We start from the raw sequence: 14,435 nt of genomic DNA, 5'->3' as shown, positions 1-14,435 counted from the left end.
TTTTGTTGCTTGTGCTTTTGGTGTCATATTTAAGAAACCATTGCCTAATTCAAGGTTATGAAGATGTGCTCCTATGCTTTCTCCTAAAAGTTTTATAGTTTAAGCTCATATATTTGGGTCTTTGATCCATCCATTCTGAGTTAATTTTTTTTTTTTTTTTGAGACAGAGTCTCACTCTGTTGCCCAGGCTAGAGTGAGTGCCCTGGCGTCAGCCTAGCTCACAGCAACCTCAAACTCCTGGGCTCAAGCAATCCTCCTGCCTCAGCCTCCCGAGTAGCTGGGACTACAGGCATGCGCCACCATGCCCGGCTAATTTTTTCTATATGGGAGTTGAGAGGACGGCCAGCCTCCCCTCACACCTGTGTTTTCCTGTTAGTGTTCTTGCTGCTGCTGTAAGCGCCTGAGAGGGAGCTGGTGTCTTCATCCCAGCCTGAGAGTTCAGTTACGAAACTTAACCGGGCTTCCCCCAAAAGGAAAGGCACCTGTGTCCAGTGTGTCTGTGGGGTGGCTGCTGCCTGCCTCCACTCCTGTTTTCACGCTGGGTCCCACTGTGCCATTCAGATCTGGGTGCGCTGGGCACCCAGCCGAGAGCTGGCTCCCTGCCAACAAGCTCTGTACTTGTATACATCCCACAGTTTTCTCTTCACTGGAGACATTATAGTTGGTGAAGAATCTCTCAGGCTACTTTTTCCATCCCTGGACCCGAGACCCGTGAGGCTGTACTACTCTCACATACCTGCTGCTGCAAACCCAAGCTCAAATCTCAGCCTGGCACCCTTCCTGCAGTTCCTCAAATGTCCTGTGATCCTTGCCCTCATGTCTCTGGGATGCCTATCTCATTCAGTGCAATTTTTCTGGTTCAGTCTCAATTTCTGTAGTGTAGGCAAATTCCAGAAACGAGGTACATTCCTCTGTGCGAATGTCATCTACAATAGCGTATTTCTTAATGCCTGACATCTCATCTCTGAAACAAAGGCCCTGAAAGTAATGTTTGAAGCAGCCAAGATGCTTTGTGGACCCAGGCAAACAGCTCACTCGACCAGGGCACAACAGTGGCCCAGCTTACACAGGGACCACGACACTCAGAAGCCTGCGACAGCAGCTTCCAGCCTCAGGAGGAGTTTCTATCTCTCCATTCTGTCAGTGAGGGGACAAAAAGAAATAGCCAGAAGAATGGGAGCAATTGAAAATAATTGTAACGACCATAATTTAGCTCTTTTTTGTAGGGATATAAGTTCTCAAATCAATTAAAAGCAAAAAGAAGTCACCGTTGTCAGTGCAGTGTGGTGTTGTGGAAAAGAGCAGGGACATGTGGAGCCCAGAACCTCTACTCGAAGTAGTGCTTTCCCCGATAGCCGTGTGTCCTTGCACGAGTCACTTGCTCGGCACAGCCACAATTTCCTCATTACTGCTTTGCAGCTTCTACTGGGCCCTGCCAGAGCCACTGTGCCACCATGACAGGTGACTTGCACACACCTTCCCTCACTGGCTGTAAACAGAAGTCAGAGATGCTAGGAAAGAGGGTCAGCTGCTGTCCACAGTGAATGACAGGCAAGTTTGACCAACTGTCCCCTCCCCTAATTTCTAGCTTCTGATCCAGAAAAACCCATATATTAATATAATCTCTACCACCTTTGTTGCAGCTAAGAAATATGGTTGACCTCTGATCATTTCAGAACAACTCCGTCCTGCTCAAATAAGCTCTCTCGTTTCTCTCCCACACCTGTTGCCTCTTCCTCTCTCCTCCTGCCCTGGCTGTACCCTGCAGTTCATTGGGCAGTCACTTTCCCAGTTCCCTTTTCTCAGGAAGATGTCTTGATGCTATGTGCATTCCTGGAGGATGAGGTTTGTCCCAGATACCTGTGCTAAGAATTGACTGTTTCTGGAATCTAGGACTGCTCCTGTTCCTCTGTGCATCTAAGACGCACCCCACCCCGCCCCCTTCCTCCTGCTGCAAACACATCGCCTCCCTGCAACTTCCTCCAAACTAGTTCCCAGTCTTGTGTTAATTATAATTTATAATGTAAATAAGAACAAAAAGGTGTTTCATGCTCACAATGGGTGAGGGACCATTCGAAGCACATTATTCATTTCTTCTCACAAAACTCTAAGAGGGGGTAGTATTATTATCTCCATTTTACAGCTGAGAAAGCAGAGGTACAGGGAGATTAACAAATTTAACACAGAGTGCAAGGAGCAAGCACAGAGCAAGGATTTAAACCTCCATAGCACCAGCTCTGCCCAGGCCAGACTGCCTTCCCGGCTACAGCAGAACAAAGGAGGTGTCTCTTATCAAATTGGGTGGAAAATCAAAAGGGAATTAGAGAGAGGGTATGATTAGATCCTATTCTAAAAGTCCCACATCTTTGCATTGCATGAATCCAAAAGTGATCACTGAGAATTGTGGTTTGTCAGACAGCTTGCAGGCACCATGGGGCTTCTTGCAAGAGCCTGCCAGGTCCACCTTCACCTGCCTGACTGCACCAGCATCTCTCACCTCTACACTCCCCTGGCCATGGCTCAGGTCCAGCAGTGGCTGCACAACCCTTAGCCACAGGCCATTTGCACACCCCATTCTGATTCCCCCAGTTAATTCCTACACGTGACCTCGGACTCCATTCAATTGTCTCCTACCTAGGAGTGCCGACCCCAGGTCCCTAACCAGGATGGAGCCCCTGTAAATATTTGTTAAATGAATGAATGAAAGAATGGCCAGCCACTCATCTGTCTTCTGCATAGGATCCCAGGCTGATGGGCTGCTAGTGCCTTCAGTGTACTCAGTTCTCTGGAAACTTCAAAACAGGTGCCATGCAACACCCAGGCTTTCTTATTTGCAACCTCCTCATTCCTTTGCCTGACAGCTCATCGGTCTGATTGACAGCCTTGCCTCTTGGTGCTCTCGTGTGTATGATGATTTGGGATGTGGGACCTATTGAGCCATCCTAAACAAGGCCAAGTTGGAGACAACTACATTTGAAATGAGCATTTCCTGCTTGTCCTGGCCAAATTCCGTTCAGATGCACTGAAAAAGAAGAAATAAAACACCTATCATCCACTTCTGTTTCATTTCCTTAATGCCAGAGAAATGCATTAAAGGCACCTGCTGTGTGTGACACTCCAGATGTTCTGTGGAGCCTAAGAGGCAGGGGAAGGGGCTGTCTTGGCCATCATCAGGAGGAATCCACGTAGTCCTATCATTTCAAGTTCACCTTATGACCACAGTAGCCATATCTAGGAATCAACACCAGCTTTTTAAGTTTAAGCACAACCCTGTCAGAACCTAATGGACAATTACGGACTGCCTTTCCAAAACAAAAACAAGAAATATATATGCAATTTTGCACACAATTTCAAAGTATTCACAGGCTTCCAGAAGCCCATCCATTAGAGGAAAAAGAGGGCCATAGTCTCAGCTTACCTCAAAAATAGATATAAATGAGTGGGCTAATTTTTTAAGTGTTTAAAAATTGAGAAAATTCTATGACTAGGCCAAGGCTTACTACTGCTTAAGGTTGGTTAATCATACAATGGAATATTACTTAACGTCAAAAGAGAATGAAATTCTGATACATGCTACAACATGGATGGACATTGAAAACATTATGCTAAGTGACGTCACTTCCTGACGTCTTTCCATCCTCCAAGCTCGAACCAATGTACAGTTTTACTAGATCACATCTCTGCTTGACTGTGGGGGTGCAGACCATTGACATATTCTCTCCAGAGCACTCCTAGTTAGTGCCAAAGCTGAACCAGCAGAGGGACTTATTTTTGACACAAGATTGCGTACTTATCCCTTAGATCTTGTTTACCAAAAGATTTTGGTTTGATATGCTTGACAGCTTTGACCGAAAATGGAACTGTAGGCTGATAGTGGTTTATTCAACTGGACTTACCTGTCACAAAGGTTCACACGATTCTTCCTGTGTTTGCCAATAACCTCAAGCCATGCGCAGCATACTTTCAGTCTTGCTGGCAATAGCTGCATGGCTTCCAGGTCCCTAGAGGTATTTAGGAAATTGGTGGCAGGAGCTCTGTCTAAGCACTAACGATGAAGGAGTTGGGAAAGGTCATTTGTCATTAAAAAACTGCAGACACTGCTCCTTAAAGATCTTCCTAAATCATCTTAGGATAGTTCTGGACCGAATCTTTTTTTTTTTTTTTTTTTTTTTGAGACAGAGTCTTGCTCTGTTGCCCTGGGTAGAGTGCAGTGGCATCATCATAACTCACTGCAGCCTCAAACTCCTGAGCTCAAGCAATCCTTCTGCCTCAGCCTCCCGAGTAGCTGGGACTACAGGCATGCACCACCATGCCCAGCTAATTTTTTCTATATATATTTTTAGTTGCCCATATAATTTCTTTCTATTTTTAGTAGAGATGGGGTCTTGCTCTTGCTCAGGCTGGTCTCGAACTCCTGAGCTCAAATGATCCACCTGCCTCAGCCTCCCAGAGTGCTAGGATTACAGGCGTGAGCCACCGGGCCCAGTCTTAGCCCTATTTTATAAAATAGAAAATCGAAACCCGGAGAAGGCCAGTGACAGGGCCAAGGTCACAAGGCTCTTATAGTGACTTCAGTTAACATGGTTCACACACACCTCTCAGCTTTGTTCGTTGTCCATTTCAATCCCCTCTGCTGCCTCCCCCATTTCTCTTTAGCCCAAATCTTCCAAGCCACTCTAACTCTGCCTTCTCCTCCTCCCCTCCTACTCCGCCCTGTCAGGGCCTCAACCCTCCTCAGATCAACCCACCTCTGCCCTCTGCTCCTGCTGCCCATCCCTTCTCCTGCCAGAGTGGCCTTCATCAAACCCAAACCAAAGAAACCAACAGATCTCTTGTTGTCACCCCTCCAGGACCTGGAAGGTGCAGTGAACTAAAGAGGGTGAAACACAGAGAAGAGGAATGCCTCCTCTTCCCTTAATACACAGCATAAGGTTTGTGGACTTGGGCCAGTATTAAAAAACAAAAAACAAAAAAACTGGAACTGGTGGTTGTTTGTGATCACTCCTCAGCACAATTGATTTTTTAAACTTTTGAGGTAGAGGCCAGGCATGGTGGCTCACGCCTGTAATCCTAGCTACTCAGGAAGCTGAGGCAGGAGGATCACTTGAGCCCAGGAGTTTGAGGTTGCTGTGAGCTGGGCTGATGCCAGGGCACTCTACCCAGGGTGACAGAGTGAGACTTTGTCTCAATAAATAAATAAAATAAACTTTTGAGATAGAATAATTTAAACTTTACAAAAAGTTGCAAAAAAAAAAAAAAAAAAAAAACAACCACCAGTAAACTCTTCACCTCAATCTGCCTTATAATTAATTTTCTAAACCAGATTTATAAATCTTATTCCCTTTCATTTGTTTTGACAGGCTTCAAATATAAACATCATAGAAAGAATTTATTTCAAGGTTCTATTGCTGGGATTAAGACAAAGGGTAGGAGTGGGAAACATTTCTAAAATTCAGAACTTCGTTCCCAGCTTCCTGAAAACCTTTGCCTGACTGTCATGTAATCTCAGGAATGATGGAGGTAGGGGGACAACTGGGGTTGAAACGGGGCCCTTCCCTACTGCCAAGTGCACCTGCCCTACTTAGGCCCAGGGCCCCTGCCTGGCTCCCACTGGCCTGCTCCAATCACCAGGCCCTCCCTAGCTGGGTGGGGCTCTCCTTGGGAAAGGCTGCCTTGGGGGGCTGTGGCCTAGGGACTGGACCTTGGAGGGCAGCACGCTGGACAGAATGGCAGGGGACACTGGTTTTCCTCAGGTGGGAAACCCTGCCTCCAGAGACCAGCCCCCTGGCCAGTACCGGCTCCATTGCCACTTGGTCTGGATGTGTAGGAAGAAGGAATGGGCCCTGCACACTTGTCTTTCTTGCCTTCCCAGGTGGCCGGCAGGAGGCTAGGGCGGGCACACACCTGTCCCGCCTTTCCCAGTGGTCGGGGCGTGGACAGAGTGCACCTATCCCGCCTTTGCGGCTGGCCAGGGACGCGGCTAGGGCACGCCTCATGCAGTCGATAGGTGGGGACTCGGGACACAGCGCATCCTCCCCTCACCGGCCCTGCCCACGTGGGGAAGCAGGACCGTCCCCGGGTCCTCTCGGTCCACGCTGTCATCCTCCCTCCTTCACTTGCCCTCCCTTTTTGCAGCTGGCCTTTGCACTGGCCGTTCCCTCTGCCCGGAGATCCGGCCCAGTTGTCCCAGGCTGCGCCCGCCCGCCCTTGAGTGTTTCCTCAAAATTCGCCTTCTCGCAATGGCTTCCCGGGCTCTTGTTCAAAATGACACTCCTTGGCCGCCCTGTCCCTGAGTCTGCTCCATTTCGTCCTTCACAGGCATCACCCATTGTCCTTATTCGTCGTGCTGTGGTCGCCCGGGCCAGAACGTGACCCCTCGAAGCAAGGTCTGGATTACGCGTTTTGTTCGCGTGGCAGGCGCCGGTGGGGAGCCGTGGGCGCGGGAAGCCAGTTGCACAGACGCGGGCGCTGGGCCCTGGGGACAGGCGGCCCCGGATCCTCCGTGGGTGCCGCATCCTCTGCCAGCAGCCACCCCGGAGGTGGTGCCCGGGCGCCGCCCCGAGCCTCAGTCGAACCCAGGCGGCCGCCCCAACTGCCTAGAGAGGCGGGAGGGCCCCCGCGACCCCCCCCCCCCCCCGCTTCCTTCCCCTGCCTCCTCCTGCTTCTGCCCCCACCCCCGCTCCTCCTCCAACAAGGGACAAGAGAAAGAAGGGCGGGGGCGGGGAGGACAGACACCGGCCTGCGCAGGGCATTTTTAAAGGTTTTGTTCTGTGGCCGGGAATTCTGGCTGGAGGTGTGCCTCCAGCCCTCCAGCATTGGGGACACAATGCTGTGCTCCCAAAGTCCAGTCTTCAGGACAGATCCTTAGGAGCTTCCTGCTGCGCAGTTCCTCCAGGGCAGAGACCCTGCGCGACCAGAGGGGTGGGGGTGGAGACGCTAGAGGAGCCAGGGAGGAGGGCCGGGTCCCGGGGAGCCCCGGAAGCCTGCATGAGTCCAGTTTCTCTGTCCTTGTCTCTGTCACTGCTGAGCATAAGGACAACGCGGCAAAATACGAATTTTACTCTCACTGTTAAGGGTATGCACTGTTTTCAGCAGTTTTCCAACAAGGCAGCGTGGCGACATTTTAAAATATCTTATGTCTTTCCTGAAGTGAAATACAGATTACAGCAGAATCAAGGTTTATGAATTTGGCTAAGATACAACAATAAAGAACTCGAAATAGAGATTACACAAATGAGGATACATTATTTTGGGTAAAAGTATAATGAGGACAAACCTCAAAAAGAATGTCAAGTTAATTTTTTTTTTTCTGGTCCAAAACAAACAAAGAAAGGTTGTTACATAGAAAAAAGAGAAGACATCTCCCTTTCTCTGCGCTTCACTCTTTGAGTTCACTTCTTGAGGTCCCTGGGCCTGCTCCTCAGGTCAGGGGTGACCCAGTGGCCAGGAGGAGGTGACAGCAAGGTCTGTTGGTTTCTTTGGTTTGGGTTTAAGCAAGGCCACTCTGGCAGGGCAGAGGTAGGTTGATCTGGGCAGTGGTGAGAGGGGCAGGAGCCAGGGCCTCAGGGAGGGGAGCAGAGAAGGGGAGAGTGGCTTGGAGGATTTTGGCTAAAGAGAAATGGGGGAGGGGCAGGGGTTTGTGAAATGGACAATGAGCAAAGCTGAGAAGTCCTTGTGAACCATGTTAACTCAATTCCAGATATTCCTGGACACTGGGAAATCAATCTTCATTTGGCCTGTTCCAAGCTGGGAAGGTGCACAACTGTTCCTGCTAATTTAATGTGGAGTGAGATTAAGAAGCCTGTTGTCCTCAGGCATCTCTGGCCAATGTGATTCAGAGAGTCCAGGAAGGAGTGCTATCCAGGCTTGAGGTAAGGAAGGTGGTGTCCCCCCTTGTCCCTTGGGAGGGGTGGGGGCTGAGATTCAAAACCCAGCAGTATCTCCCTCCAAACCACTCTCTGTGGACCCTCCCCACCCACTCCTCTCTCCTTCCTTGCAGGTCTTCCTGCTGGACAGTGTGGCTTCTCAGACAATTCTACATCTTGGTTTGGAGCCTCACTTTGGCACCTCACGCACATTTTACTGTCTCAGCTGAACTGCTTGTCTTAGCCTGCTATGCACAAGTCTGTATAACTCCTTTGGCCACTCTTTAAATGGAACTTAGAAACTGAATTTACCTAATTTCCCGTTTCAATGTCTTGTCTCCTGATTAGATTAGGACGTAAATTTCCCGCTTCAATGTCTTGTCTCCTGATTAGATTAGGACACTCTTGCTGCAAGGCACACACCTGAGCTAAGCCCACTGTGGTTCCCCAGAGTGCCATGGTGAAGCCACACCTACAGTAAACCCACTCTCTGCTCCTATTGCAAATCTTTTTCCTTACTCAGGATAACTGCTACGATGTATGATACATACCCCAAATTGTAAGGGCTTAAAATGGGATTTCTCATTTTAAAAGTCTTGGAGTAGGTGAACTGGGGCGATTTTGGTGATTCCACATAGTAACCAGTGACCCAGGCTCCTTCTAGCTCAACAGGATCCTTCCTACCTTGAGAGTATAGGTGAATGTCCTTGTGGCCCAAGACTGAGCCAGAGCCAGTGGTATGACCACCGTAACTGCTTCCTGTCTGCAGGACAGAGAAGTGAGGAAGAATGGTCTGTTGAAGCAAAATCCCCACAAGTCCAGTCTCTTTCTACTTCCTTGACAGAACTTAATCACATGTCAAACCTAGCTATAAATTGAACTGAAAAGTCAAGATTTTTAGGTGGGCCTCTTGTCCCTTGAAACACTGGGCTTCAGAAGTAGTACAGAAGGGGTGGGGGATGAAGAAGAAAGTGCCATCTGTGCCACTGTACATGTCAGGATACTTTCCATCTCAAATTTTTCCATTCCAATATTCTAACTCACAACCCTACCCCAAACCTAGCACTCTTAGCAAAGACTGGGGAAGCCACAGGGTTACAAGATGTCATCTATTGGTTCAAGGATGATGGAACCTTCTACAGGGTTTTCTATTCTTTCTTTATATTGGAGAAATGCAATTAGGGTTGGCCTTTAGGGCCCATAAAAGTAGCTTCTGATTCTGATGAGCTCCCCCCCCCCCCACTACCCCAGTGCTTCTTCCTCTAAGAATCAGTGCTCGGTCACTTTCTCTCTTTTATTATTTATTTTTAGAGACAGGGTCTTGCTGCCACCCAGTGATGCAGTCATAGTTCACTGCAGCATTGAACTTCTGAGCTCAAGTGATCCTCCTGCCTCAGCCTCCTGAGTAGCTGGGACTACAGGCACACGCCATCACGCCTGGTTCATTTAAAAAATTTTTTTTTAGAGATGGGGGTCTGTGTTGCCCAGGCTCACTTTCTCTTTATAAGAGAGTTCAATATGACTGCTTCATTTATAAGCAGTTATTAGCTAACTTTTTAGCCTTTCATCTGTTCACATCATTTAACTCTCAGCTAAGGTACTAAGGTATGGCCCAGACATCTGTTAGGTGATTCTGATGTACCTTAAGGTGAATTATGCATTAAGACAACTAGGCTGCTTTGGAAAAATGCTAATGCCCAGTACTACCCTCAGAAATTTGGGCATAGTTGGTCTGGAGTGTGTCCTGAGCACAGGTAATTTTCAGTATCCCAAGGGAGTCTAATGTGCAGAGGGCTGTGAACCACAGCTCCAGGTCACCTATGTGCATGCCTGTGTTTGGGGGAGGTGCTCAGCCCCGGACCTCACACCTCTGCAGGAGCTTTTTGCCCTTAACCCTCCTTTTTCTCCTCCTTCCTCAAAACCTAGTGAAAACATCAGGCAAAGGGAAGTAGAAACATTTATATTATTATATTATTTGTCAGAATTTCCAGAATCAGGGTCTCCACTGGGCAAGTAGAAAAATAGAAAAGTTTACTACTTTTAAAAGGAAACTACGACAAACAAGTATACTCCTAGAACTTGAGCAACGTCCATAGAGTTCAGCCTCAGCACAGTGTAGTCTGCAGTGTCCCTGCAACGACAGAAATGAATGTGTGAACCCTACATCCGAGATTTGAGATGTGAGTGTCTCTACGGAGCTGTGCTGAAGCATAGAGGCTTTTGTTGCTCCTACTAGCTGGCCCAGTCCTGGAACCGGAAGCAATCGCTTGCAATCTTCCACATGGTGTTGCTGGGAGAGGCCTGCGTGGTCAGGATGAAGTTCTGGTTGAAGTCCCGCTGTTTGTTGCCCTCAAACTTCACTGTTCCACAGATCACAACGAGGACTGTGGTCTGGCTTGGCGTGGCTTCATCATGAACAGGCTGGCAGTCTACCACATTAATCTGGAATTCACTGGAAGGCAACATTTCAAAAAACTCACTCAAGGATTCTTGTCCTGAAACGGCATTTCCATTCCAAACCAGGGTGGCTGTGCCCATGTACAGGCGGGAGAGCAAACGCCGCCGCTTATCCATGGTGGTGTAGTAGACGTTGACAAACTCTTCAGCGGCTCTGCAGGCCTGATCCACATAGGTCTTGAAATCCACGGACGCCATCTCTGGTTCTGTGGACGCAGACCTCCACCAGGGTGTTTACTCTGACTTGGGGAGCCAGGGGCTGTAGGTAGAAAAGAACCCATGTGAATGCCAAAGTTCATTCTGCTCTGACGATGGAACAATCTTCCTTTCCTACCAGTGGCAAAACAGTAACAAATTGTAAAAGCCTCGTTTGTTCACTGTAAAAAGGGAATATCACCACTGTGGCATAGTTGTAATATGAGAGTTTGATGAGAAAGTGTGCATGAAGTGCTCAGTTAAAAAACTTGATACCTACATGTTCACACTACAGTTGGCCCTCTCTGTTGGGTTTCACACTGGAGGAACCAACCAATTGTGGATCAAAACCCACAGATACAGAGGGCCAACTGTACTATGCCATTTTATATAAGGAACTTGAGCATGTATGGGATTTGGTATCCATGAAGGATCCTGGAACCAATCCCATGCAGATAAGGAGGGCCAATTGGACTATAAATTTTAAAAATCTCATATTATAAAATAGAGTACATTTGACTATGGAAGGCCACCCTTTCCTGGAAGCTTGGAACAGGTGTGACTGCCCCTGAGTAAAGACAGTGGACCAAGTTGAAGGGAAGAGGGGCCATGAGCCCAATAAAGGCCAGTAGGACCAATGAAATATGCTCGTCAGCTGGTGAGTCTGGGAAAGCCTGTCGTGAGCCACCCAACAGGGACTGGGAGGGCAAAGAGAAGGCAGGCTTCTTAAGAAGGTAGAACAAAAGCCATGAGGACAGGACCCAAACAGTGGCCATAATCCCCATGATAAGCTATAAGAAGCAAACCCTGTGGATGAGTGGGAATTAGAAGGGACGACACCTAGCTTCTATGGGTGCTAATACCCACCCACCAGATAAATCCCATGAAGCTACAATGCCACAAGAGAAAGAATTCAAGACTTTCAATTGTAGCTGAAATGTCCCATTTCCTTCCTTAAGTATCAGCTTACGAAAAAGATAAGAGTCCACACAGGGCTGGGAAAGGGGTACTCTTGGAGGCCGACAAAGGTGGTAGCATTGCCTCCAGCGAAGAGCTGGGAGGAAGCCTGGTCCTAGACAGAGGCCATCTCAGATGCTGGTCTTTCTACTCCCTGCAAGGACCTCAAAGCTAAGTCTCAATAAACACTCTGAACTGGGTACAGATGTCTCTTGATATTCGTGGGGGATTGGTTCAAGGACCTCACAAAGACACCAACATCCGCAGATGCTCAAGTCCCTGATATAAAACGGTGCAGTATTTGCCTATGACCTATGCACATCCTCCCATATACTTTACACATTGACGGCCACACAAAAGAAATCAGAAACTTTTCCTTGGGGCCACAAAAAAAATCAGAAACTTTTCCTTGGGGCCACACTATTTTATTATGAAAATAGAATAAAAACTTCAATTGTAATTTAAAGGTAAACATACGTAGAAAAACTAAATGTATTGACTTCTATTCATTTAATCCACATTTTTAGAATTAAATTGTCAATACTAATTATAACAATAAGAACATCAAGAAGATTTTATGTATGCTTCACATGGCCCTGGGGTCAAAACTAGAGTGAGTTAAATACAACTCTCATGGCCATTAATGTGTTAAATCATCTCTAGATTACTTATAATATCTAATACAATGTAAAGGTCATGTGAATAGTTGTTATACTGTACTGTTTAGAAAATAATGACAAAGTCTGTACATGTTCAGTACAGATGAATTATTTTTTTCTGAATGTTTTCAATCCATTTGGTTGAATCCACAGATGCAGAACCCAGGCATACGGAGGGTTATTTTTGCTAAGTGCTTTACACACATTACCTCACTTAAACCTCATCACAAATGGATGAGGAGGTTATTACTGTAACAGTTTTACAAACCGGAAAAGGGAAACTTAGAGCTGGACCAAGGCCACGGAAGTAAGTACACTCCTGATTTATCACCTGTAAGAACGTGAGGGGCCCTGAAAATTTTGTCAAAACTATGCTGTCCTTTTACTTGCTTATTTTCTAAGTTCCTGCACTTTTGAAATCAAGTCTGTAGGAACACAACTCCAGGACTGCTGGCTTGGAAATTCCTTCCAGAGGCCCCATTTCTCTCTCGCTGGAATTCCCAAGCACCCGACCTCCCCGTCACTCCTCTCTCCCTCCCAGAGCACCTCATCACCTCAATTCCGTTTCAGAGACGCCCCTCTTCTCCAGCCCTGCTCCCAGCTCGCATTTTGCGTCCCGCAATCTAACAATTCGCCACGCCCCCATACCCAATAAAATGATCACCCCCACTTTTGGTTCTCAGTTACCTACAGGACTAATGGCCTGTCCGTGTCTGTCAAATCAGAAAGAGAAAGAGTAAGACTGAAATAAGTGGAGTAAACAAGAGGCGGTAAAGATCGCCCCTTTCTCTCTGCGGCCCACACCGTGGAGTTCTGGAGCCGGACCAGAGAAGCTGCCACAGCTGCGCAGGCCTCATTTCTGGCAGCGAGTCGCTTTTACTCAAACACTTGACAGAAGCACGCTCTTCCCGGCCACCTTCCCACCCGAAAACTGCTCCGTGCGCGGATGCTCCTCTCCTCCTCAAAAAGCAAATTTGCTGCCACGCCTTTGGCACAAGCAAAAGCCTAATGCAGACCGCAAGGGTACCTCGTGGACAAATGGCAAACCCGCGTCCTATTCTTGACAATGCCGGGAGGGCGTGGAGGATGCACGTGGGGGCTGTCTCACGGGCCCTCGACGCAGGCCGTGGGTCCCCGGCTGCCGGGCGGGGACGGCAACCTACCTACGCGGTGACGTTCAGGGCGGCGCCGGCCGCGGCGCCTACTATCGAGGCGGCCCCAGCGCTGGCCACAGTTCCACAGGGGGGCCGGCTCGGGTCACTGGGTGGGTCTCCCGAGGCTTCGGCGGGGACACGGGACAAACTGCCCTTCTCCTCTTCTCTTCTGCCCGGGTCGCCGGGGCTCCTGGGCCCGGGGACGTTACGGCGCCGTTACGCCGGTTCCCGCGCGCGGCCAGCCGGGGTCCGCACAAACGCTAGCGACCCTGCCCGGCCCGCTCCCGCCTCCCTGTGACTGGCAGCTCGGTCAGTCAGCAGGCTGGCGGGCCCTGAGGCTAGCTCCGCCCAGGTGTGGCTCGAAGGAGGCGGTGGCTTCCGGAGTAACACCTTCCCAGAAGACCCCGGCAAGTCCGCGCTCGAGTTTTCATTGGTCCAACTAGGTTACAGACTCCAGCGCGATTGGCTAGGTGGGATCCGTGCTTGAATGACAGCTCCCAGGTTCCGCCCCCGGAACTGGAGTTGGTGTCGGCTCTACTTAGCATGGTAGAGGTCGTGCAATGAGTGGGGAAGGGGTGCTTGCCTCCCATTCACCTGTATTGGAGTGATTTTAGTAAGAGGAGTCATGAAATTTAACAACTTGATGCAGTCACGGGAAACAGACGCAGAATAGCACGACAAACAGCAGACTGATCCCACTAAGGCTTTCAATCGGCCACAGCATGTGGGGCGCCAGAGGAGGTCCCGCGGGGGCGCCGGGAATGTTTTAACTTCACTGTTCCCGAAGGCCGGCCGAGCCCCTGCGGAGGTCTTCACGGTCAAGCACCTGAGCCGATCACTATTCTTTGTAGTTTAAGCCTCTTAGAGTTGACATCTTAATGGACACAGAGGAAAACCAACTTTAGTCAAATGGAAACGTAATAACTGAAAGTGAGAGAAGAGGTGACGGGGAGGTTGAGGATGTGGGTAAGGCTGGAAAGTGACAGAAGGATGCCAAAGGGAAACTATGGCCGTCTACCTTCTGGTGTCCTGTGAATTGAGGGGTTCCAGCTCTGGCCCAGAGATAGGTTGGTGGTGCGATTCTGTTCTTAAGCGTCCAAATGAGCTGCATTTCACCTGTTGTGGAATGAGGGCTGAAATTTTACTGA

The 14,435-nt window shown here is 48.8% G+C and overlaps 1 protein-coding gene across 2 annotated transcripts; it reads right to left on the bottom strand.

The window, feature by feature from the left end:
* Nucleotides 1-9,811: 9,811 nt before the first annotated feature.
* Nucleotides 9,812-13,551, bottom strand: NXT1 (nuclear transport factor 2 like export factor 1). Of its 2 annotated transcripts, none has more exons than XM_069495996.1 (2): nt 13,297-13,551; nt 9,812-10,581 (listed from the first exon to the last, which is right to left on the bottom strand). In XM_069495996.1, the coding sequence occupies exon 2, from the start codon at nt 10,518-10,520 to the stop codon at nt 10,098-10,100; it is 423 nt and encodes a 140-aa protein (XP_069352097.1). In that variant the 5' UTR covers nt 10,521-10,581; nt 13,297-13,551; the 3' UTR covers nt 9,812-10,097. The 2 variants fall into 2 exon arrangements, with proteins under 2 accessions (XP_069352097.1, XP_069352098.1); XM_069495997.1 differs by lacking the exon at nt 13,297-13,551 and adding an exon at nt 13,161-13,223.
* Nucleotides 13,552-14,435: the final 884 nt, after the last annotated feature.

Source organism: Eulemur rufifrons, chromosome 20 (genome assembly GCF_041146395.1).
Source record: "Eulemur rufifrons isolate Redbay chromosome 20, OSU_ERuf_1, whole genome shotgun sequence".
In the NCBI taxonomy this organism is placed as follows: Eukaryota; Metazoa; Chordata; class Mammalia; order Primates; family Lemuridae; genus Eulemur; species Eulemur rufifrons.
The sequence above is the reverse complement of the archived record's forward strand: the minus strand, read 5'-3'. Positions and strand labels throughout refer to the sequence as shown.